Source organism: Curcuma longa, chromosome 9 (genome assembly GCF_044706935.1).
Source record: "Curcuma longa cultivar G26 ecotype Majalengka, Jawa Barat chromosome 9, ITB_CL_G26_1.1, whole genome shotgun sequence".
Lineage (NCBI taxonomy): Eukaryota > Viridiplantae > Streptophyta > Magnoliopsida > Zingiberales > Zingiberaceae > Curcuma > Curcuma longa.
Genome location: NC_133869.1, coordinates 9,920,277 through 9,945,343, shown reverse-complemented (window position 1 = coordinate 9,945,343; position 25,067 = coordinate 9,920,277). Strand labels below are relative to the sequence as shown.

The 25,067-nt window shown below is 35.9% G+C and overlaps 4 protein-coding genes across 4 annotated transcripts; 2 read left to right on the top strand and 2 right to left on the bottom strand.

Annotated features, from left to right (window-relative positions):
* Positions 1–84: 84 nt before the first annotated feature.
* On the top strand, positions 85–5,552 carry LOC141834723 (putative protein phosphatase 2C 66). Its single transcript, XM_074722068.1, has 5 exons — positions 85–415; positions 2,590–2,949; positions 3,126–3,243; positions 3,820–4,043; positions 4,961–5,552. The coding sequence occupies exons 1-5, from the start codon at positions 104–106 to the stop codon at positions 5,369–5,371; spliced, it is 1,425 nt and encodes a 474-aa protein (XP_074578169.1). The 5' UTR covers positions 85–103; the 3' UTR covers positions 5,372–5,552.
* Positions 5,553–9,708: 4,156 nt separating this feature from the next.
* LOC141834724 (uncharacterized) lies at positions 9,709–10,713 on the top strand. Its single transcript, XM_074722069.1, has 2 exons — positions 9,709–10,345; positions 10,489–10,713. Exons 1-2 carry the CDS (start codon positions 9,760–9,762, stop codon positions 10,572–10,574), a joined length of 672 nt encoding a protein of 223 aa, XP_074578170.1. The 5' UTR covers positions 9,709–9,759; the 3' UTR covers positions 10,575–10,713.
* Positions 10,714–12,150: 1,437 nt separating this feature from the next.
* Positions 12,151–16,742, bottom strand: LOC141835015 (putative calcium-binding protein CML7). Its single transcript, XM_074722434.1, has 2 exons — positions 16,198–16,742; positions 12,151–12,424 (listed from the first exon to the last, which is right to left on the bottom strand). Exon 1 carries the CDS (start codon positions 16,669–16,671, stop codon positions 16,228–16,230), a length of 444 nt encoding a protein of 147 aa, XP_074578535.1. The 5' UTR covers positions 16,672–16,742; the 3' UTR covers positions 12,151–12,424; positions 16,198–16,227.
* Positions 16,743–18,163: 1,421 nt separating this feature from the next.
* On the bottom strand, positions 18,164–24,269 carry LOC141834910 (ATP-dependent Clp protease proteolytic subunit-related protein 4, chloroplastic). The gene is made up of 7 exons (XM_074722304.1): positions 23,856–24,269; positions 23,192–23,395; positions 21,881–21,936; positions 19,889–20,015; positions 19,680–19,757; positions 18,523–18,636; positions 18,164–18,439 (listed from the first exon to the last, which is right to left on the bottom strand). Exons 1-7 carry the CDS (start codon positions 24,147–24,149, stop codon positions 18,368–18,370), a joined length of 945 nt encoding a protein of 314 aa, XP_074578405.1. The 5' UTR covers positions 24,150–24,269; the 3' UTR covers positions 18,164–18,367.
* Positions 24,270–25,067: the final 798 nt, after the last annotated feature.

Sequence of the window (25,067 nt, the reverse complement as noted above, 5' to 3'; positions counted from 1 at the left end):
AAAGAAAAAATAAATTAAATTTAAAATATTATGCAACTTACCAACTGACCGCATAGAGACAAGCCTTCGGTCGTCGGGTTCGCTCGCGCGCCGGTCGCAGATAATGGGCGCGTGCTTGTCGTGCTGCCGGCCGCCGGCGGAAGTGGGGCAGACCTCCGCAGCATCATGGTCCCGTTACCTGGGAGACTCCGGTAGTCGGAGGTCGAGGAAGAAACCGAAGCAGGAGGAAAGGACGGAGGTTAGCGGCGGCGAAGGACGGTCGCTGGAAGTCGAGTCAGTCGCTTGCGAGATTGGGGAAGATGAGCTCCACCGCTTGCCTGGTCGTCTGTTCTCGAACGGGGCCAGCGAGGTGGCCTGCCTTGACACGCAGCAGGGGCAGAAATGCCCCAACCAGGACGCCATGATCGTTTGGGAGGTATCGGTCAAAAAGCATTTTTACGCCTTCTACGTTTTGTCGTTTTGGTGATTGGATGTTTTTGCTTTTCCTTTCATTTTCAAACTTCTCAAGAAAAATCAAGTGGAATCCCTTCAAAATGAGAATCGCATAACAAGAAAATAAGCAAAAGTGATTGATCACAGAAAATTTGTGAAGGGAGGAAGAAGAAATGGGAAGCGCGAGGGAGTTTAGAAGGATTCCAGCAAGTGGAGATTTGACAAGAAGATATATGTTGAACTGGGTTAGAGTTCATTCCATGCCTAAATAACTAGTCATTTAGGAAGGTGTACCCCTGGAGATAACACTGTACTTGTTGGACTAAGCATCCTATCTTCAACAAGTCCCCTCGGGTCCATCATGAGTTGAAAATACAGGTCCACCTCTAACCACCACCACAACAATTGCGGTGTTGCTCTCACCAAAGATTTTGCTCCAGCAAAGAGGCTCAGCCTTCATGCTTGAGGATGTGTACAATTTTCTAGAGAGAAGAGATGCTATGTACTTGTTCTCCACATGGATTGGGCTTGAGAAGGATGAATCAATCAACCAAATGGATCAGGCCAAAAGGAATCCAAGCAACAACAATAGGATATTAGAATAGGTTAAATAACATGATTAGTCCATAGAATAGGTTACATAATATCATTGATCTATAGAATGGGTTAAGTAATATGATTGGTCTATAAAAAGGTTAACTAATTTTACTAGTTCTCCATGTAATTCTATAAATAGACAATCAATATGCAGCCTAAAGGCATTCAATTCAGTACAATACTAGTGTGTGAGGTTAGGGATTTCCTCCAACAAGTTCAATCTCTCTCTCTCTCTCTCTCTCTCTCTCTCTCTCTCTCTGATGCCATTCTGTTCCTTTTGGGTTCTTTCTCCTCTCCCATCATAAGGATGCTTCCATTGTAAGGATGTTGGAGAACGAGATGGCTAAGAGTGATCCATCCTCTCAATCCTCTGAAGATCTTGCCATGGCTCTCAAATAATGGTGTATCGCCTATGGACCAATCCCAAAATCACAAATATGGCAAGTTCTGAATAAATCTGCTTGTAGTGTTTGCTAAATGTCCTTTGGGCTTTTAGCATGTTCTTTAACAGGAATAGGAGATTTTCAAATAATTCACTGTTATATGAACCCAAGAAATCCATAACTTTTCAGTTTCCACTAGCATCTTGTGTATATTAAGTTCTATATCTTCAGTATTATCTCCAGTTGGTCTAAGAGTGGTGTGTAAATATCATAGGGCAATGGTCTAAGAGTGGTGTGTAAATATCTTAGGGAAATTTACTATAATGATATGGTTGGCAGTTGTCTCGATTTTTTAGAATTATATCTGGATTCCCACTTTATCATGTTATCAGTGTAAACAATAATTCATTGACGTCAATATGTCTTGTCAGCAGAATTTAAAGTCATAGATTCTCTTAGCTAGCAATGTATCTGTTTTAACTGTGTTTTATGTCTTATGCCCACCTCTGTAGAATGAATTATATATTTTCCTGCAAGGTAGTTGTTTCAAAAGTCCTAATATCTTCATATTAAATGTCCAACAATAGGATCAGGTTTACTTCTTAAAACATGCACATTTAAACATGCTCTGGCTTTATTGAAGTGGTTATGAATGTTATCATGTGGAACTATAAAATTTCAAACACATTCCACTTGATATCTTTCTCCCATCGTGGACCCAACTTCAGTTTTTCTCCATATCCAGAGTTACTCTTCCAATTGAATCCAATTTTCTGTCAGTTTTATTTTTCAATTAGATATTTATATGCATACTTCATGACCATTATCTTATAATTTTAGTTTCCACAGGTGCACATCTTTTAAGCCTGACCATGCATCCATCGGTATGCATTGGTGGCTTATCTAATTATCAAGGATATTTGCCACATGAGCTGCTCCTCAGGCAACTCTTCCAACAATGTCTATGATTCATTCAATTAGTGCCTTTCCCCTTTAATTGCTTACTTTTATATTTCAGTTATAACAAATATGTTATCTGAGAACCGAGAAGCATTACAAATATAGACATGTAAATGGATTCTTATTCTTTATGTAGTTGATTTCCCAATATTAATTAAATTCCTGCTTAACATGCCAAAAGCTTTCTTAAGGTACAGTGATATTCTTGTTCCTGTAGAATTTTGTATCAAGAAGCGACACCATCTTCTGTGGAGTGTTCGATGGTCATGGTCCATTTGGTCACCTGGTCGCCCAAAAGGTCAGAGATTCTCTTCCTCTCAAATTGTCTGACAAATGGAGCGCTAACCTTATTGCTAAGGTGAGAAGTAAGGATTCTGAAGAAATGACATTCTTCAACACTGATGAAGAACCTAGTGACTCCTTGGAGGTCCATGGGGATGGCACAGTGCCTGAAATGTATCCTCCACTAAAGAAATCCTTCTTAGAAGCCTTTAAGGTGGTTGACAAAGATTTGAAAGATAACTCTGCAGTCTCCTGTTTCTGTAGTGGAACTACTGCTGTTACTATGGTGAAGCAGGTAACAAGTTCTAAAACATTTGTCTTTTCCTCTTTCAAAAAAAAGTTAGACATTGTCTCGTGTTCCAATTGATAGAAATTGTCCCAATTTTGTTCTAGTTTTGGTATTCCAAAAAACACAATGAGGATAAGCTTCACGTCTGTGCATTTTAACTTGTATTTCCTACAATTCTCCAGGGACAGGATCTTGTAATTGGAAATCTAGGTGACTCAAGAGCAGTGATGGGCACCAGAGATAAAGATAACAATTTGATTGCGGTACAGATGACTGTGGATTTCAAGCCTAATCTTCCAGGTATAATGCCTCTCTCGTTCCCCAACTACATGATATGCTCACCAACTGACTAAGAGTGTTTTAGATTTTTGCTCAACACATTGATTTTTCTTGGAAGTTGTACATGTCTATTTCCTAGTTCACCAATCATCTTTGTTATATTTCATTATTTCTTGCATCAAATTTGTTTAAGGCCCAAAATTAAACTTGGTGCTGTTTTGGTACTGTGTTAAGCTAGAGTTGAGCAGACAGTCTTAGCCACCACTTTTTGTTATTTTGAATTAAGTGAAAGCAAGATAACTTTGAGATCCTTGTCATGTGTCTATTTTTCGGTCCATCCAACAATCAACATTATTTTGAATGGTGTTGGGTAAGTGGACAACCAATGCAAGAGAGACCCCCACTAATTCAGTCTTTAGATGGGATTATTATATAAAGCTTGTTCTACCACTGGAGATTTGTTCTAGTCATATAGCAGATTTATTATGGCACTAAGGCTTACCCCTCCCCATGGTGAATTTTTATGTTGTTATAAAGCCTCATTGTCGAGGCATTATCATTTTTTCAGCAATGAAACATTGGCATACCATTATCTAGGAGAAGCAGCAAGAATTCAGAAATGCAAAGGAAGAGTTTTTGCCCTGAAGGACGAACCAGAAGCTTCACGTTTATGGCCACCAAACAGTGACTCACCAGGCCTGGCCATGTCAAGAGCTTTTGGGGACTTCTGCCTTAAAGATTATGGTTTGATATCTGTGCCAGATATCTCGTATCACCGTCTCACAGATAAAGATAAATTTATCATTCTTGCTACTGATGGGGTATGTTTTTTACTGTGCCAAAGAATCACATTTCAACTTATGAACTAGAAATAACATGGATAATGTATTGCCATTGTTTCAAATAGTCTACAACAACAACAACCAAGTTTTTATCCCACTATATGGAGTTGGCCTCTTATGTCATTGGGTTCGATCTCCTACAATATCCTCATCTATATTTAAATAAAATTTATCTTATTTTATCATTGTTAATCAAGAATTCTTTGGTCTCTCTCATCCTTGATTAATGTACATATTTTCATGGTCTCACATCGCTTAATTGTTTCATATAGTCTATTTATCTTTATTGTCCTTTATGTATTTCATGTCTTGGTATGCTGAATCTTAAACATGATTAATATTCCTTAGTTTAGAGGCTTTCCTCATTGTTATATTTTTCGTATTTGATGAATTAATCTACATCTTTAGTGCGTTGGCATCATCATCGACATGTTTGTTGTTAGATCGTAATCTTGGTTGGTGGTCAAAGATATATAAAAATCTAACTTCTCCTATGAAATCTTGACAGTACAATCTTTTTGCATCAGTGTAATATTTTCTAAATTAGCACAAACACAGTAGTTTCTGTTTTTAATTTGTCGGTTTTATGTTCTAGAAGGCTAGCAGGGACGCTTTCGTCGACACAACAAAATTGTCCAACCTATAGTACTCTTTTTTGTCGATCAATTCCTTTATTTTTTTCTTTGTGGCATTCTCTCTTCATCAATCTGAAATAACTACTAGTTCTTAAGCTTGCTTTTATCATTGATCTTGACTTGATGGCAGTAGTGTTAAATTTTAAATTGTGATGATACGGTTAACAACTGCCTTTGTCGTATATCGGTTACGCAGTCTAGTATCATATACTCGAATGTATTGCTTGATTATGCTACCGACTGATCGTGAATCTTTGATAGGTATGGGATGTTCTTTCAAACAAGGAGGCTGTTGATATTGTTTCTTCAGCACCAACTCGCGCAACAGCTGCAAGAGCCCTTGTCGACTGTGCAGTGCAATCCTGGAGGCTGAAATTTCCTACCTCAAAGATCGATGACTGTGCCGTTGTCTGTCTGTTCTTCGAAAAGCAATCATCAACCGATCAATTTCAGAAAGTCGATTCCAAGAAAACACCTATTTGCAATGCTGATGAGATTGTACCAGTAACTGAAGAACCTAAGGAGCCAGATTGGTCTCAGTCTACTGCTTGCATATCGACCGCTGAGGATGACAAATGCTCTGTTCTCGAAGGCGTAACGAGAGTGAACTCGATACTCGATATTCCAAGATCTTTGAATAGTGGAGAAAGATCTACCCATATGGCAAAATAGTTGTGAGATTATTGATTTGAAGAAAGAATTGGCCATTCTTTCCATTGTTTGATATCTCAGGAAAGTCTGAAACAAAAGCTAGTAGACTCAGAGCTTCTTCGGTATCTGAAAGTGTATGATCACAGAGATCATTGGAGCATTATGATCTGCAGTTGCTTCACAATCTTCTTTTTCATTTGCTTGAATTGTGTTTCTTGAATTTGTTTATCTCAAAAGCATATAGTTTATCTTTCTTCTCTTTTAAGAAAATATTTGCTAATTTAATTAGATTGGATTAATCTTCAATTTTTGATTTAATCTGTTCAGATCAAGACATGGTATAACGACTTTCGGTGGGAGCTGATGGAGTTGACTTGGACACTTTGGTCAACCAGATCTGTTTAAAATAATGATTGATGCAATCGACACTTGGTCAAAATCCAAGAGCAGGTATTTTATCTTTCTCATGAAGTAATTAGTTTTAAATAATAATAATAATAATAATAATAATAATAATGAAAGCTTACGTGAATTGTTAAGATTATGTTGACTAGCAAAGTATCTACTTGCGCGTTGACTGTGACGAATGAGTTGACCTGGCCGGTTTGAAAATCTCGCATACATTCAATTGAACCGTTGGATTTGTCTATTTCATTGGGACACTTGCTGACACATAGCTTACACTGCGCTATTAAATATCGATCAGTCGCTTCGGTGCGTTTACTTTGAGGGAGGAGAGGACAAACAACATTCAACATAAAAATTGAGGGATGACCGAATGTCGATCAGTCATAGGTCGTGAGCTTATGGCCTCTTGCAAACACATTGACTACTTGGCCTCGAACATGCATCTACTCATTGTTTGTCGGTAGATATCAGGGAGGATGCAAATTGATATTAGATTATCGAGGTTAGTGTTTAACACTATCTTCGTAAAATAATATTACTCCGCTACAGGTGCTTACGGATAGTCGTAATTCGTTTTCCGATATACAACGACAACGTCTCAAAATAGTAGCATTTCAAATTTCGAGACCAATGAATTTTTTTCATATGCTTTTTGAACTCTGAATGCAAAAGATGAGATATATGCTTATTGAATGATTCAATGGATAAGTTGATTCGATGATTTTTCAGCATTTGGAGGGACATATTTATACAAAGTGAAGAGGTATGATACCATTTGATGAGTGATTGTGACTTTTGAGGTAGAATTTATTTGGATTGTTCGATTTGGAGGATTGTAACCCTTCAGATCGTCCTTTAATCTCATCCGTCAGATTTGGAGGGTTGTAACCCTTCAGATTTTACGCACGTAGCGGGTGGCGAGCCGTGGGCTTGTAGGTGCGAGCACCTGCTTGTCCATGAGAAGAGAGCACATGGACTTTTGTGTTAACTCCATTAACACAACAATATAAATAAGGAAGGGAAGCTTATGGAATTTATCGATGTGAAACTATTCCCCATACACTTCCTTCTATATCATTAATTAACAATTAATGCTATTCTGATTAACTTTGAACAATTAATTTCTCATTCATTTTTAATCAGTTTTGAGTAAATTAATAGTCTAGATCTATCTATGCAAAACGTAGATTTCGATTTTTAAGTCAATTTCGACTTTCATCATTGATGACATCCTCAATTTTTTATAAAATCTATATTGATCTTTTTAAGACCCAATATCCAACACTCACAGACTAACGAACCGCGGCTGTGAGCTTGCGGTTTGCTTACGACTTGATCGGTAGCTTGACTATATGTTTTGTGCACTACGTGCTTACAACCTGTTTGTACTACTAAATTTTGAAAGAAAAAAAAATCTTTTTTTTTTTTATGAACGTGAATTCGTCCTCCAAAGTAAACAAGGCAGTCTTCTTCTCCCTCTCCTCTTATCCTCTCGTGACGTTGCGAAGCGGATAAAGCAGGATTTGCCAAATCGTCATCCTCGTTAGATAACGCGCCGTGGCACTCAGCTGCTCGTCCACGTGGAGGAATCTGATGAGTGAGAGGACCCTGCCACGAACGTGCTGCCGCGCAGCGGCCCCGCCGTCCTCCATCCGTAACCTCATATCCACCAAGAATGCCACTGGTCCATGGTATGGGGCCCACGTAAGTTATCGCGTAGGGTCGGTGAGACTGCGCCCTCCGGGAGCCGGCAATTTCTTTTTTGAGAAAAGCAACGGCACGCGGTCCACGCTGTCGGCGGTCGGACTGCGTGGAACTCCTGCTCTCGCACCACGAGTCAGGCGCGGCGGGTCCCACTGGGGACCACGAAGGGTACGTGTCGGTCCGCGCCACCGCGTGGGCCCCGGTCGTCGCAGTTCGGTAGGCGAGGGAGAGCCATCCGCATCGACCATTTTGACGTGGCAGTGGGCTATCCAGCCACTTGGACGGCCAGGATTGTCCGTTGCTGCGGGAATTGCGGGAAAGTAATTCTTCCATGGATATATGACGTCATGAAAATAATTAAACTAATTCTTTAATTTTTTTTATTTTTAATATATGATTCGACGCGACAATGGATAATCCATTTGATATTAAATGAAGGAAAATACACTTTAAATTTTATAAATTAATAAAAAAATACTAAAAATATTATTTAGTGCCGTATATCTCCAGACAACCTTATAATTTAAGTACAACCAAACCATTAACTTGGTGACTAATAGTGTTATTACAGCAAAACAGCGTGGTTAAGAAGCCTACTTAACACTAATATCTTTGATTAACTTAATTCATTATCTTGTTCTTCCATTTCACATCTCGAGAGCAATTACCCAGGGAAGTCCTTGATACTTTAAAATATTTAAATTCAGACTAGTTTATATTATAGCGCAACGTACGCAAAAATATTCTTTTATTTTAAAATTTTGATATAATCAGGGGCCTGTTGGATAATTGCTCTTGCTCTTGTGGTATATATTAATAATAATAAAAATAAAATATCTCTCATTACGTGATTTATCTTTAAAATATTATTACTTTTAGTGCTATTAATTATAACAACTGCAACTAATTATTATAACGTAAAATAGCTAGGTACTTTGTAGTAGTTAATATAATACATATCAATTACTTAATAGTTATTATAACTATTTTAAAATTATTTTGATTAATTTAAAATTATTTTGATAAAATTTAAACAATTAAGTAGATGCTATAAGTATTTTAAAATAATTTTAATAAAATTTAAATAATTTTAATTAAATTGTTAAATAATATTTTAATATAATAGTGTTTTATGTATAATAATTTAGATTAAAATAAAATAATTAATTTTTTTACTCTATAGTTGCTATAATAGTGTTGGTGTAAGAGCATCCACAATGGATGCTCTAACAGGGTGTTATAACACCCCATTGATATTAAACATCATTGCGGAGGGGTGTTCATACTAGTTGGGCCCACCCACATGTATTTTTTTATTTTTAAATTATATTTATTAAAACAATTAGTTTTAACGGTTATTTTAAAATTAAATAAATTTTTATTAACGGTTAGTTTTAACTTTTATTAAAATAGTAAAATTATTATTTTAAAAGTAAGATTATTATTAAAAATAAAATGTTAATGATTGAGTTTTAAAATGATTGAGTGGGTGGGACCCATAAATAATGAGTGTTAATATTAAAAGGAATGTAAATGAAAGAGATATGTTGTTATAATGAGTATGTGACAGTGAACCCTATACTTTTTAATGAGATGGAGGGTGATAATAAGAGTGGATTGTGGATGCTCTAAGAGATATTTTTTTTCTTGATTAATTTGATTGGAGGGGTGTTATAACACCCCTCCATAATGGTGTTTAACACTAATGGGATGTTATAACACCTCGTTAGAGCATCCATTGTGAATGCTCTAATAAATATTTGATATAATTATATATTTTTTACTTATAAGCAATAAAAAATTAATTAATTTGATTGATTATCAAATTAATTGAATTTTTTTAGTAGTCGATTGATTGATATTGTGTAGTTGAGATTGAAATTGATATAAATTTTTTTAAAAACATACTATTGATCATGATATATCAATCGACTCAATTTAATCAATTTAACTAAAGTTTAAATTTAAAAATTAATAATTAAGATTGTTTAAAAAATAATTAAAAATTTAAATTAATTAAACCGAATTTCGAATTCGATTGGTTAGACTGATTACTTCAATTTAATCGAGATTTTGTTCACATGATGTCCTCTTAACCTTTATTTTAATTTATTTAAAAGGCGTTCTTTTAATTTAAGGCGTCCTATTTTTTTAATTTTTATCCTTTTTTTTATTTAATGAATGTTTAGCCTTTTGATTTGCTATAAATATCTGAAGTCGTTAATTAGACTTTAACCACAGGACTCGATTCCGTGTCTCCTGCTCTGCTCTCTTCGGTGTCATTCGAGCACATCGCCATGGCGTTCGAGGAGGCGAATAGCTACAGGATGTCTCGCCTCTCGCTGGAGTCCGAAGGGGACGACGCCGACGTGGAGCCCTCGTCGGAGGACGAAGGCTCGAGGAGCGCGCCTAAGAGTGGCGGCGGCGGCGGTATTCGATCGGGCGGGTTGGGCAAGGAGGAGGAGGAGGAGGAGGAGGATTCGGGTACGGGAGTCGCGTCGATGCCGGGGACGCCGATCCGCAGCCTGCCCGGGCAGGATTGGGTGAAGGAGTACGCGAGCGAGACAGAAGCCCGATGTGGCGGGCGGAGGAGGCGCCACGGGCGGCGGCGGAGGGAGCGATGTCTGGAGCGGGCGTGGCAGCTGAAGAAGAGCCACGCGGCGGCGGAGGACGGATCGGCCGCCGAGTGTCGGGTGGTCGTCCGCCCGGGGTGCGGATCCGGGCGGATGCGGATGGACATGGAGGAGGTCCGGGCGTGCCGCGACCTCGGCATCGGCCTGCCGGCGGACTGGACCTTCGAGATCCCCGAAACCTTCTCCGATCTGACGGCCGACACCAGCAGCGGCGGCAACTCCCCCGTCAGCTGGAGGATCTCGAGTCCAGGTACAGATCCGAACACACATCTTCACCGATTTTCATTTTTACACGATTCGAAGCTTCTCCGCGATTGCTTCCGATCTTGGAGCTATTCAAACATTTCATCGAACAGTTGGTGATCAAGACGCCATGGCGTTTTCTTTGCGCAGGCGACGATCCCAAGGACGTGAAGGCGCGGCTGAAGGTTTGGGCTCAAGCGGTGGCTCTCACTTCCGCGTCGCGTCTCAGTAGCTGAGCTCGACAGGTTCTTCCCTCCTCCCCCCTGCTGTTCTTTGTCTGTACACATTCGGTTGGGCTTTCACATCTTCCTTCTCTTTCTTTGTACATATTCCTTAATAATTGGGGCAGTTTAATTTCTCTCTTCACTCACGAAATTTTTGAGCATTAGCATGATCTTCCACTCGTTTGTAAAAAAAAAAAAAAAAAAAAATAAGAATTTTCGGGAGAAGATTTTATTTTCATTCCAAATCAATCTTACTGTAATCGGTTTATCCTTGTGCTTTTATTTTGAGGAGCATTCAATGCCAGTTTTTTTGGGTTTTCTCTGATTTTTTTTTTGGAACAAAACAAAAAATTCATATGAATTTATAGGAAAAGTTATTTAAAGTATGTTATTTGGAGGGCTCAATTTGTCAAAAAATAATTAATTTTAATGTTCATATTCTATAATTTTATATTCTAAACAAAAGCTAAGGTAAAAATTGAATAGAGCATCCCAAATTTAAAAAAAAAACATCAAAGCGCTCCTTTTTTAAAAAAAATTAAAATTAGAAGGACTTCTTATTAGATATTTTATCGTCAAAATATTTGTTATTTTAACATTATTATAGTGGCTATTATTAACTTGCTACAACGTTATTTTTTATTTATAATTATTATGATTAATATCTAATATAATATTTATTATAATAATTATTTAATAACTTTTATTTATTTCAAAATTATTTAAATAAAATTTAAATAATAATTTTTAACAATTATCTATAATTATTATAATTTAAAAAACCATCTATTTTATTTTATTCAAATTAAATTTTAATTTATAAATCTTAAATATATTATAATAATTATAAAATAATTTTTATATATTATAATAGTTACTTGATAATTATTATAATAATATTAAAATAAAAAATATTTTTAAAATAAAATATTTAATGAGATGTCTGAACAATTAAATCTGAAACGGTCTTTTGTTTTTAACTTAAACTATGCTATAATTTATAAATTAACTTGTATTTATTATTCTAACTTTTCAGATGTGGTCCAGATGGGCTATGTAAATATCCATACTTCTTTAGGCTAAAATTTTTTATTTTAATTTAAAAAACTAATTTTAATTAAATAGGTGCATCTACCAATATTGTTTTGTGCATCTTGGCATATAGAACTAGTGCACCTACAGTTGAATAAAAATATTCAATTAATCTACAAAATTAATAAATAAATGCCTGCTAAATTAATCCATTGGAATTAAAAAAATTGACACATCTAAAATCTATATATACAAAGTAAAGATACCCTGCACATCTTTCTACGCGTAACATCTGTCCACGACTGAGTACACGGAGTGCCCGAATCACTTCCGAGCGCCCTGACTCGCACTCAATCGCAAACATTATGCGTACGGAAAAACATGCATCATATCATGATCATATGTGTGTGTATATATATATATATACTTTAAAATTCTTATAGAAAATATTAAGAGGGTAAAGCACCTACATTGACAAATACCATAAACTCAACTAAGATCACTCCTCTCCCGAGTCCACAAGCAACATCCATGATCGTTGTGTTACACTCGTTCAAGTTGCGAGTGCCAAATTGCACAAAAGAACAATGTCGAAATTGTGTTCGACTACAATACTTTGCAAGTGCCAAATTCATTACAAACAAAATAGAATTAGAGAATGCAACACGATAAGTTTTATGGTAACAATCGAAACACTGACTAAAACAAAATGATAATCAAGCTAATGTAAACGAAGAGTCCGAAATAACACTGGAGAAAAGGTAACAAGTCACTCGATACAACCATCGGTCGTGACCAGTTCGTCGAACAATCACGCTTGCAAAGAAAGTCTGCAAGAGTTTGCGGTAAATAAAATGAGGGAAAGCTTCACAAAGTTACTAGATTAGACACCATAATATCAAGATATAATCTAATTGAAGATATACCTGAAAATCTAATCATATGAAACACACAAAAACAAATTACTAGCAATAAGTATACTGAAATTCACAAGCACACAAAGTTCTGCAGGATCATGTAGATTCAATCAAAAGTCAAAACCATGGATATACCTACATTCTGATCATTATCATCAAGCCAGTATTTATCCCAAGTATTTGGGATAGACTATTCGACTATATGAATTCGTTAAGTTGTATGTAGGTAATATGGATGGTAATATTTAAACTAACTAAATTATTATTTTTATTCTATTAGTGTTTTCTTTGTTTGTTCATCCTTGAATATGTCTTTGTTGAAGGATATGATCATAGTTATTTAAGATATGAGATGCTCAAAAACAAATAAGTGCTATGGGACCTGAGATGTATGCCTTACCGAGGTGAGGTGCTTTTATAAATTTTTATAATTCAAATATTTATAAAAAAATTTCTATCAAAATATTTCACTAGCAAAATTATAATTCATAAAATATTAAAAATAGTGTAAATATAAAATTCATTAGCAAATAAATACGGTATACACATAATTTAAATTAAAAAAACTTCAAATATCTAAATCATCAAAATGTTCATCATCTTCCTCACTCATAATATCATCATCAACAACAACAACACTAGATATTTCAAATTTGTATAGTTGAATCTTCATCGGTTTCCTGACCAATCTCTCACAAGGTGCTTGTTTAGGTGACCAAGCGTAAGAGGTTCGCCTAGCTGCGCCTTGCACCTAAGTGCAAGGCATAGCCAGGCGAGCTCACACCTTTAATAACTATGGATATGACTGATAAGAAACTTTAAATAAATATAGTAGACAACTGAACTCATACTGAACCATGTTATTACAAAGTATCAGCAGGATGCAGGTATTCAACTGTATCTATTGCATAGCTCTTATCTGGAATTTTAGAGCATGCCTGTTCGATAAGTTATTATACTAATATGACTCATATAAAACGTATTTTAAAAAGTAAACAAAAACGATTTTATGTTTGGGATTATCCTAGTTTGTTCAGATGGGTTTGAGATGCCTTAAATGTGTCCGACACTGGTGCTGATGTCTATTTCATGATGAAAATAGTCATTTTGCTTAGAATTGTTAGAGTCCATCGCAAGAAAGGAAAAGAGCTGTACCTGGAAGAAAGAGTTGTTTGATTAAGAAATAGGCTTCACTCGGGTGTTCATGAGGCCGAGGGGATATGGAATCCAGTACTGTGAGAATTGGTCTAGAAGCCTACCAACTGACAAGGCCAGTATCGATAGTGTACCACCAGGCAAAGCTCAATTGGCATGCCAATTCAGGGTGAAACCTATATTTCAGTTAGCTTAGTCCTGTACAAGCTATGGTATTGAAATGTTCAAAGAGTTGAATCTTTTAAAGTTGAACTGTAACAGGAAAATTGTCTGTATATTAATAGAGAGGTAAACTATAAAGAGTTCAACTGAGGGCTGACCACAATTTTTTTGATATCTAGAAGTGTGATAACAAAATGGAAAGACTTAAAAAGGCTTTTACCAATGGTTTTATCATCAGCCAGGTGATTCCAACTATATTGCAATATCACTAGTAATATTTGGATTTCTTATTTAATTATGTTTACTTTAGTTTTAATTTCCTCTCTCTATTCCTCACACCTCCAAATCGATTTAAATTGTTAACTATAGAATATATTGGACTTCTACCAAGGTTTGTATAGGAACTCATAATCATGGGAGGGGGAAGGGGAGTAAAAGAAACAACAGAGAGGAATCTCCAAAGAGAGAGAAATGGATATCTCCAAATTGCCATGCAAAAATGTGCAGAAAAATTGAAAGATAATCCATCCTTTTAATTGGCTTCACAAATAATGGAAACCAAATCCATCCTCTTCATTCCTTCCCAAATTTCTCAATCCAGAAAAGAACTAAGATAATTGTTTTACAAAGAACTTGAGAACGGTCAAGTAGGAGAAGTACGAGCTTGAATATTAATACCTAGCACTAAAGCCTATACCACCTAATAGGGATCATCAAATAAGCTTGGGCAAGAGTTTTATGCTCTTTTTTATTGTTTATTTTTTACTTTGGCATATTCTGGTGGTGTTTTAAATTTTTAATCATCTAAGTCTATTAATTTCTTCATCTATATTCTCAGAAGTAGTTTATGTTTTAGTCATGAACAATTAATATAACTTGGGTTCAACATGTATTTTCAGAACTCAAAAAAAGTCCATCAAACTATTTCATTGGAACTATGGAATTTTGGAATAGAAAGCCCAAACAAATATATTTATTTCAGTTTCAAATATACTTTTGTAATGCAATGCCATATGCCTCTTATTGTTTACTCCATTGTTAGTGATAGGTTGCCACAGTCGGAACTTCCATCTGGCAAGTTTCCTTTACATGAAAATACCCAATAAAATGGTTATATTGGCAGAAAAAATACATCTACGAAAGCTATAGTTCGAACAGGTGTTTTGTTGTTGTGATTTAGTCTTCAATGTATACCTTTGTGATATTATGCTAAACCATCTACACTGTTTATAAAGCTCTATAAATCTCATGAATTTGTTTGCTTCCATAACTGCCAACAAACATGCATTACCCAAGTTCTCCAAACGACTTTATCTTACTATGACATAACCATTGGCAAAGTTTTGGGGCATCTTTCAATGAGAAAAGTACCTCAAATTACTTAAATATGTTATTGGTTATAATGGTTGACACATTACTTTAACAGATTTTGTCAAAATGGCAACTAACATCTACATGTAACCATATTATTTGACAGATTAGCCATCGATATTAAGTTTATAAACAAAATCTGACCAGTGGTATAATGATAGTTTACCATCTCCACTAGAGTGCAAGATTCAAGATGAGAAAAGCAAAATTGAGTGATAAGGAGTTCTAAAAATACAATCAATTTACAACTATGATGTTATTCCTCTTTTTATTGCTCCTAGATCTTTGATACTCATACTAATTGAGATACACCCAGATACCGGGAGATGAAAGGTAGGGGAGCAAATTAGATTAGATAGCTCAATAGTTGTAAGCCATCTTTCTAAATCTGATAAGGTTTGATAAGGGCATTTTCTGACTAAACTAAAGTTTGTCTTCGTGTTTAGATGGAGAATAGAGATATTCATTTTATAGGTAAAAAAAAAGAATCAATAGATGGAGAATTTTGGTTGTATCAATGGGAGAATCTAGCTTGCAAAAGAAGAGCTTTGAGTCCATTTGTCTATAAATCATATTCATATGTGAACTATAAACGCATAAACTAGGTTGGTATAGAAATATTTATTTACTTTTCAAAAATTCTAAGCTTCCTAAGAACATGAAGAGACCTTCATTGAAGTATAGAAACACAATCCTTCAAAACAAATGAATCGTGACACGAAGTGAAATAATTTTTTAAAAAAAAAAGAGAAAAAAGTTGATTTGGAAAAACGAAAAGATGCAATCATAGAAAATGCTTAGACAATCGTACAGTTTTAACATCATATACTCGATATACTTTGCAAAATGCATTCAGATCAGAGAAGGTAACCAGAAATAAGTGGAGACCCTAATCATCGACATAATTGAGGTTTGAGGGATAAATTTATGGTCAAATTAAGATCAGATCCCAACCAGGACGAACAGATCGCATAATGAAATCAAAGATCGGGACATACCTAGTTCACACGCCGCCGAAAACGAAGGGATCACTTGGCGACCATGCGAAGGATGAAGTCCTCGTATTGGATGGCACCGTCGGGTCCCACCTCCACCTCGCGGATCCACTCATCAAACTCGGCGGGATCGAGCTTCTCACCGATGCTGGTGAGGACGTGGCGCAGGTCGGCGACGGCGACTTTACCGGTGGAATCCTTGTCGAGGACGCGGAAGGCATCGCGGAGCAGGCGGTCGAATGGCTCGGGGCGGAGGTACTTGCCCATGAGATCCAGGAATCTGGGGAAGTCGAAGGGGTCGGTGAGGCCCTCGGTGGCGGCAATATCCTTGAGCTGCGCCTGGGTGGGGTTGCCTCCCAGGGAGCGCATCAGGATGCCCAGCTCCGACGCGGCGATCCGTCCGTCGCCGTCGGTGTCGAACAGGTTGAAGGCCTCCTTCATCGACGCCATCTGCTCGTCTGTCGGCTCCTTCCCCATCGCCGCCGCTGCTCTCTCTCTCCTTCCTTCTCTCTCTTCCACGGCCTCCTCCGCTGCCCCTCTTCGCTGTTCATCTCTTTCCCTTTTATTCTACTCTATTGCGAATTTTGTGGTCTTCTTGTCAAAACGTGCTTACAATTTAGAAAATTACAAAGCAGACCTAAAAAATAAGAAAATTGGAACAGGGTCTAAAATTAAAAAGGATTAAAAATATGGGTAAAAGTTAAAGATTTTTTTTTATGAAAAAGACACTCCACCCCAACAACAACTCATCTTATGCAAAAAGATGAAATCCCACCGTCCCACACGATCGGTTCACGATCATCTGTGAAGAGGTAAATCGAAAAGTTACAGTTGACCACGACGGAAACGGTATTGTCTCGACTTCATCGAGGTTCGAACAATTGCCCTCTTATGCAAGTCTACTTTGTCATAATCAACTCAGGTATGTCCCATCATAACCAACTCATGTACAATATCTAATTGCCCTTCAATATCATTCTCATTACTATCTCCCGCTTAAAGTTTAAACAGTTGGGTACATTATAACAACTACAATTTCATAGTTGCTATAACACATATTTAATATGTTAAAAAAATTCATATTATATTTATAATAAATATGGTTTCATAACTACTACAATGCGGATTTGACGTGTTCATCTAATATGTACGTTGTAATAGTTATAAAATTATTACTAGAATTAAATTGTGTAGATGAAATACTAAATGACTTGTCTATTGATTTACCTACCTTTATAAATATATCTAAAACAATATAATTTCGCATTAAATTTCATAAATAAATAAGTTGATAAATATATTTTATATTATTTTTTTCATTGTAGATATCTTTGTCTATGTGCTTAGTGAAACAATTAACCCTAATCATTTTGTTAGTCTCCTTGACAACTTAAACAAATGAATCAACTTGATACAAATTTGTAAACTGTTATTAATAAATGGGATCGAAATATATAGGAGAAGTTGATCGATGTCTAGTAACTATAGTTAGGTCATCACTTAATATATCTAGCTCTCAAAATCCGATAACTCTAGAGGTGATCAATTCGATTCCACAAAAATTTCCCACCTACAACTAGATTAAATCGAAAAGTACAAATGTATCTTGACAGAAAATTTAACGTTTTTAAAACTTCCTAGGTGTAATGTATCTAGGTAAGATTTGAATCCCACCTCTTATCATATTTTATAATTTAAGTATCTAACTTTTCAAACTGATTAATCTAAAAAATGATCAACTTGATCCCATAAAAATTTTTCATCGATCATCAAAATAAATATTTAATTCATTTACGGCCCTACTTTTCCCTACTTATTTATTTCAACATTAATCAGGAGATGATGGCTTGGATCTGTTGTAGAACAATAAGAATATTTTAAGAACAACCTTAGGGAATGATTGAAGCATTAGAAAGATCATATGCTCTGAGGGATAAACCTCAGCGAGCTCAACCTACATATAATCCCATTCCAAGAAGGATTGCCTTCACTTCACATTACTAAAGAATAGTCCGATGCACGAAACACCCGCCAATGCTATTGTACGCAACTTACTAATGATAAGAAACTCTGCTAATCTTGTTTACTTTAAGTTACAGCAGCAAATGTGAAATGAATAAAAAGGTAATCACAACTTAATGTAGTTACCAGCCAGTCATTTGCATTAACCAGTCTATGAAAGTTGTCCTTTTTTAAGATCAGAGACGACACTTCGATCTTCCTGTCTTTTTTCGTTGTACAAAACCTGATAATAAACCAAAGTTTCAGATAGTTTCTGTATAGCTTCGAGAAAGAAAAAGAAGAAGAAGAAGAAGAAGAAATTTTTACCTTATCGATGATCCCGTATTCGACTGCTTCACTAGGACTGAAATATTTAGGGCGTCTGATGTCTTCCTCAATCTGCTCACGGGATTTTCCTATATGTCTTGAGTATAGAGATACCTGAACAAGTCCAAGGTCAGTTTTGAAGTTGACAGAGGTGGGATCGACTATATGGATCCTATTTACTCTCATCTAATCTGCATTCAAATGTCGGAAGTATAAAAACATACTACTAGATACTAGATATACATGCCATATTATAATTCGATATAGAAACTGCTGAATGATTCCAGGGTGGTTTTTATGTAGTAGAAATGTTCAGCATTTGAGAGATGTTAATAGACAAGTAGTTGCATGATCCTGAAGAGAGTTAAGTTGGCGACCAAGAACAGGAAATAGGCATATCTATTCGGAGGAGAATAATGAGAAAAGAAGCACAGTACAACTTCTTCCACTAAGATCTGGACATTCATTCACATTGTTGTCTTTCAGGGCGGCGAGATTCAAGAGCAGATCACCCACTTGGTTCGGGGATAAATAGCTTCAGTATATTTACAGTAGAAACCTATAATTCACTCCAGATGGGTTCTGACCGAAAAGGAATAGAAAACGAGAGAATATAAGCATCAGCTCAATGAATAGGTATGTCGTCATGGCCTTAACGGTATATGGAATATCATACCAACAGAAAGAATCGACTACTTTTGTCAATGCCAGGTTCACATTGCGAATTGAATATGCAATCTTTAACAGAAACTCCTAAGATAAATCTGAAACTCCCAATAGATATTTATCTGCAAACAGCTAGTTTTTCTATATGGCGAATCTCTTCCATAGTAATTTTCGAAAATGTTCAATGTATCATGTGCATATATGAATAGGCTAGCTAGTTGATACTCACAAAAGCTACTTTTAGAGAATAATCACATTATAGTAATGTTAAGAGCATGGAGAGAAATAGCATATGTTTGACTGACCTTTAAAATAGTTCATATTAACATAGAAAAATAATAATTTGAAAATTCATGCCAAGACAGATGTCAACCCAGGTTTTTGATTAAAATGTTTAAACAGATATGACCTGCAAAAAAAAAATCTGTGCACAGCATATGAATGTTCTTATTGGCTATCATGTTTAAACAGTTTAAAGAAGAGTGGTATACCAATTCAGCCTTGACATTGCTTATTTCTTTTCTTGCAATGTCAACGTCGGACGCTTGACCTTGAAATCTTGCAATAGGCTGCGATATAAGCATTGTTTCAGTCATCTATCTGAATACACACTGATGAATGGCAGGCAGAACAAGAAGCAAAGCATACAACAATTCGACTTAAAATTAGCAAGATATAAGTGGAGATTGGTGACCCCTACCTGTCTTATCATTATCGTTGATGATGGTAAAGCAGAACGGTTTCCTTTAGCACCAGCAGCCAAGAGCAGTGCAGCCTCTCCCCAAGCATTGCCAACACACAGTGTAAATATTGGAGTTTTAATGTACCTGTATTTTGAAAGTAAGAGATGCATTTGCATATGTATCTATGTTCACTCAGTATGTCAGAAGTGACGCATTCTATTCAAGATAAGAAATGAGAAAAATATTGGAATAACAGTCATTTCAAAGATTCACATTCTACGCGGACTGGTCCTTAAACATAAAAGAAACAACACAATTAATACAGTAAGAAGATAATTCTGCTTTGGCAACACAACACTAAAGTGTTACAAGAAAATTGTTTCAGTTACAATATTTAAAGAGAACAATTGACAAAAAAGCATATCAAAGGGATTATGACTTTGAGAGTTTTAAGTTACGATATTTCCACTCTGATCAATCTTGTTTCTCTATTTTGGTTTCATTTTCAGGGGGATTTCTGGGGAAGAACTTAATCATTTGTAAGGGATTATGACTTTTGAAAGATTATGAATTTTAGCTTCAAAATATGGCAAGCAAAACCCTTAAATTCTGATCTCCTGAAAAGCAGCAAACCCGCCACATGCTGGTCTAACCAGGTACCAATAGGTACTGGTCGTGATCAGCATGCCTGCAGAGTAGACTATGAACTTATCTAGCCTTTCTAGTTTCTTCTTTGAAGAAAATTTCTCACATTTTGTCATCTTTTAATCTCCCATCTTTACTATGACTTTTTCTTAATCTCTCTTCGTTACTTTTCTCATTTCTCTCCCTTGTTCAGTCTATTTGGCATCTACAAAGGTCTCCTTTTCTTATCCAGCTCCCCTCTCATTTCCTATCTTTTTCGTCTTCTCTAGCAGAAACCTCCAGCTCCTCATTTTCTCCACTTCCAACTCCAGCATATTCTCTTCCTCTCCCACCTTGGTGCAACTGTTACTAATACCACCTCTGTGAAATACATTACATCAGTTGGTGACTTAAAGTACTTACTTGCTCCTGATGCTTCTTTATTTATCTCTCTACTTTCTTCACTTGAAGGAAGGAAGAGGGGAAAGTATCGGGGAACCGAGAGAGGAGAGATTTCCTTTGTTTTGTCTACTTGATGAGAGAGGAAAACAAACAAATAAAGGAAATGACAAATTAATCCATTGTTTTTGCCATTTCCGAACCGAGTAGGGTTAAACCTATCTTTTCAACACTTTCCTCTTTTACTCTCCCCTTCCTACCGCTTCTGAAAGGAACCAAAAGTGGAAAAAGAACCTCGAAATTGATCTTTTCTTCTTTCTTCTACCGAAGTGATAAGTGAAAGATTGTTTTTCCTCCTTTCCCTCCATCTGGACTCCTTTCCTCTCAAGTAGACACAATATTGATCTTTCTCCTTCACTATTACTTTTTCTTAAGAGAATATTCACTTTCTTTCTAATTTCATATGAATTTTTTAGTCTTGACCACTTTTCAAAATTTCCATGATTAATTGATAAACATGATAAAAAGCATCATCAAATGGACATGAAGAGAACTAAGAACCTAAGGATCCAACTTGCTAGCACTTTAGAGTTTAGATAGTTCTTTGGTTACTCAATCGACACATTACTTAAACCAACTCTCAAAGTTTTTCATGCCAATGTAAAGCATATTAATGTGATCTTTATCCAGCATTATATTCTAACAAATATGATAGTCAAGGGTCATAGTATACATAAATAGTCAACTAGCTCTTGAATTTGCATTATCAACATTATATATTCTAGGAACATTATTCCTTAAAAAAAATTCCAATGAGTTTTAGATTTTACAATATGTATGCACTCTAGTTCGCTCAAGCAAATGCCTAGCACTTCCGCAACATAGGACAGTGGCACTTCATAGCATCAAGAGCAAGTGGCCAACAAATTAGAAACAAAATAAACAGAAAAATTACATAGTTTAATAGAATGAGTAAATGAATTAACCTCATGACATCATAAATTGCAAATGCTTCTGTCTCATAGCCCAACTTTTCTCCACCCTGCAGGAACATTAGAGGGTTAGTTCAGAGAAAATTACTATGTGCACAAATAATCTGGTTAGGTTCCAGAATGTAACAGTCATAAAAAGAAGAAAAGGCGTCAATGGAATGACACGAACTCCATAAATGATCAAAGGAGCATCGTAACCTAGATTCATAATTAGGATTTATGAGAAACTCATTGGAAGTATTTTTATTTAGATATGGAAGTTTTTGGCAATACAGAACATCAAATTTTAGTGAACAGAAACAGATCCTAGAGGATTCTCATCCAGGAAAAACTAATTTAATCATGATAAGAAGCTAACTGTTCAGTTTATCTAATGCTGTGAATTTGGCTAATTCCATTTGATCGTACAAGCCAAAAACATATTCTAAAATAAAAATAACTCCGTAAAATATGCACATGGCCAAGTCCAATTTAGATTGTAATCTAAGATGATCTTAATTCTATACTTAACTATGACAAAGGGAAACTAATAAATAAAAAGGGTATTTTTTTGTTGTCCAAAAACTATGCATGTCACTGAAACTATAATTCCAGAATGACATATAAAACAAGACTAACTAAATCATCATACATCTCCTAATATAAACAACCTCATCGTTCAATGAAATAGATTCATATAAGAGCAAAAAAGTGATTATGTTATTTTTCTTACTACTAACTTGGAAGTTTACAAATTCCCACCCGGTAATCCTTACGTCTGAAATTTAAATCAATAAATATCATCTTATTCGTAAATTTGATAGCAAAGGAACAAATCTTTGTGGGGAAAAAATCTTACCAATATCAAGAAGAAGTAACATAGAGATGAGAAATGGCACTAGAAGCACTAAGCAAAATAGATATTATTCCTTTGAAGCCAAGACCAGACCAGAAAGAACAAATGCAAAACAATGAACCAATAATTTATCATGAAATGAAGCAAACAAAATGCAAGTGAAGCCATACAGAAATGCTTCAACTAGAGAGTTAGTTGATATCATTAGCCAAAATTATATTTCAACAGTTACATGAAGCACCCAAATGTAACTCAACAAAAAAGAAGCTTTTTGTATGGCACAAAATAGTATACAAAGGTACCAAGGCAATCAATGCCATGTATCACTCGAACTAAAATGATTGAACTAGCAAATTCTGATGGATGAACAAAGCTGTACACACACTTTTTAATGCATTAAATCAACAAATCCTGTAGCATGTCATTATGGTAAATTGGTATAATCCTTCAATAAGGGAAAATCTACTAACCTTTGTTGTGCCGGTGGAATTAATGTATAGGTAAATTGGCTTCTTAGCATCTTCATATTGAAGATATAAGAACTCTGCCATCATCAACTCTGTCACTGCTGGAACAAGACACATGCCCAAGTATACAATTCGATTTTTATACAAGTAAGAAGCTAGATCTGGAGGCGGTTGCTCCCATGCTGTTCCTCTCAAGAAAGGAATGACCTATTAAGAAAATGAAATCAAGCAACAAACGTCGAGAAAATGATTCAGAAAAAAACAATTCACCAACGAAGCCAACAACAATAGACATATTTTCATGAAATGGCATAGAGCTATTGTAAGTAATTAAAGTTCTACCCAGGAGTCTCAAAAAGAAAATAACGCTGCAAACAAGAACCTAACATATCCAAGAAAGTCTCCATGTAGATGTACCAGATAAACCTCGAATATACTCATTTTGAAGTAGAAAGGAAGGGCAAAAACAGTAGCAATCGAAGAAAATGAAGATTTTGAACTTGACTCCCGTACTAGTCATTAAAAAGGTACACTTAACTAAAGAATCAACGAAACATAAACGCCACTACAATCTGGGGGAAAAAACAACGCAAACAAGGATGAAACGTTCACAAATCAAACAATTGATACAAAGACAAGATTTTTTCTTCTTCTTGTGTTATTTTACCATGGTAACGACACCCCTCATGGGACGGCGGGCTTGGGGTAGAGTAGGCAGCTTCAGAGACGGAACCCTTAATCCGTTGAAGTCGCTATGGACGCTCCCACCGCCGAGGAAAGGAGTAGCGACGAGGCTGCAACTCAGGGAAGAAGGCCTCGAGGAAGCGGAAGAGAAGGAGGAGGCAGAGGCGGAAGCCCTCGGCGCTGCCCTGCCGCTGCTCCACGACGATCTGGGAGAAACGGAAAGAACGCGGCGGGCATCGGCAGGGATTGTGCGCGGAAAGGACAAGGCGACCTCCATGGCGTATCCCCTTCCTTTTTCTCTCCGGCGATAGATGGCTCCGCCGCCGGCTCGAAGGGAAGACGGCGAACCGAGATGATGAAGCAACAGCGCGACAGGTAGATGTGCCTGGTTTTACAACGCACGTGCAATGCGACTGCGATTAGTGCTGTGGGATAAGATTTGCCCCTTTAACCACTTCCACAATAATTAATTAAAGGTAATTATTTAGCCAATTTTCTGATTTGATTAAGTTTTTTATTTTAAATATAACTCTTAGTCTTTAATTATTGACGGAATAATTACTCAAATTAGGCTTCGTTTATTTGACAAAAAATATTGTTTAAAAAACTTTTAAAATCTTTTGATCAATGAAAAATATAAATATTCAGAAAATAATTTACTTCAAAAAAATGTTTTAAAAAATATATAAATATTAAAAGAAATTTATAAATATTGCCCGTGACATATTCAATAAAACCAAATTAAATAGGTGGAAGGAAAACAATGCCGTATATTCATATAATATGCAACTGCAAAAGAAATAGGTAAAACTTGCAATTCATTGTCATTCTATGTAAACTTTTTTCCACGTTAAAAAATATAACTGCATAAATTGTTCGTCACTGTAAAATCTAATAATAGGCTATTTTTATGAATGAAAAAAATTAGAACAACTGAGTTTTATATTACAAATACTAATACATCGAATGGAATCCCATCAGAACCCCTAAATTAAGTATGCTTGGTCAAGAGCAGTATTAAGATTGATGACCTCTGATAAATCCTCGTGTTGCACTTATTTTTATACCCCGAGGCATGGTTGAGTTAATTAGTGCGAGACAAATTTATTAAAATAAATAAGGATTGAATCTCAACAAAGCTGAGATAATACTCTCCTCCGTAATGACCAACTATAACTTTTTGATTTACCTATTC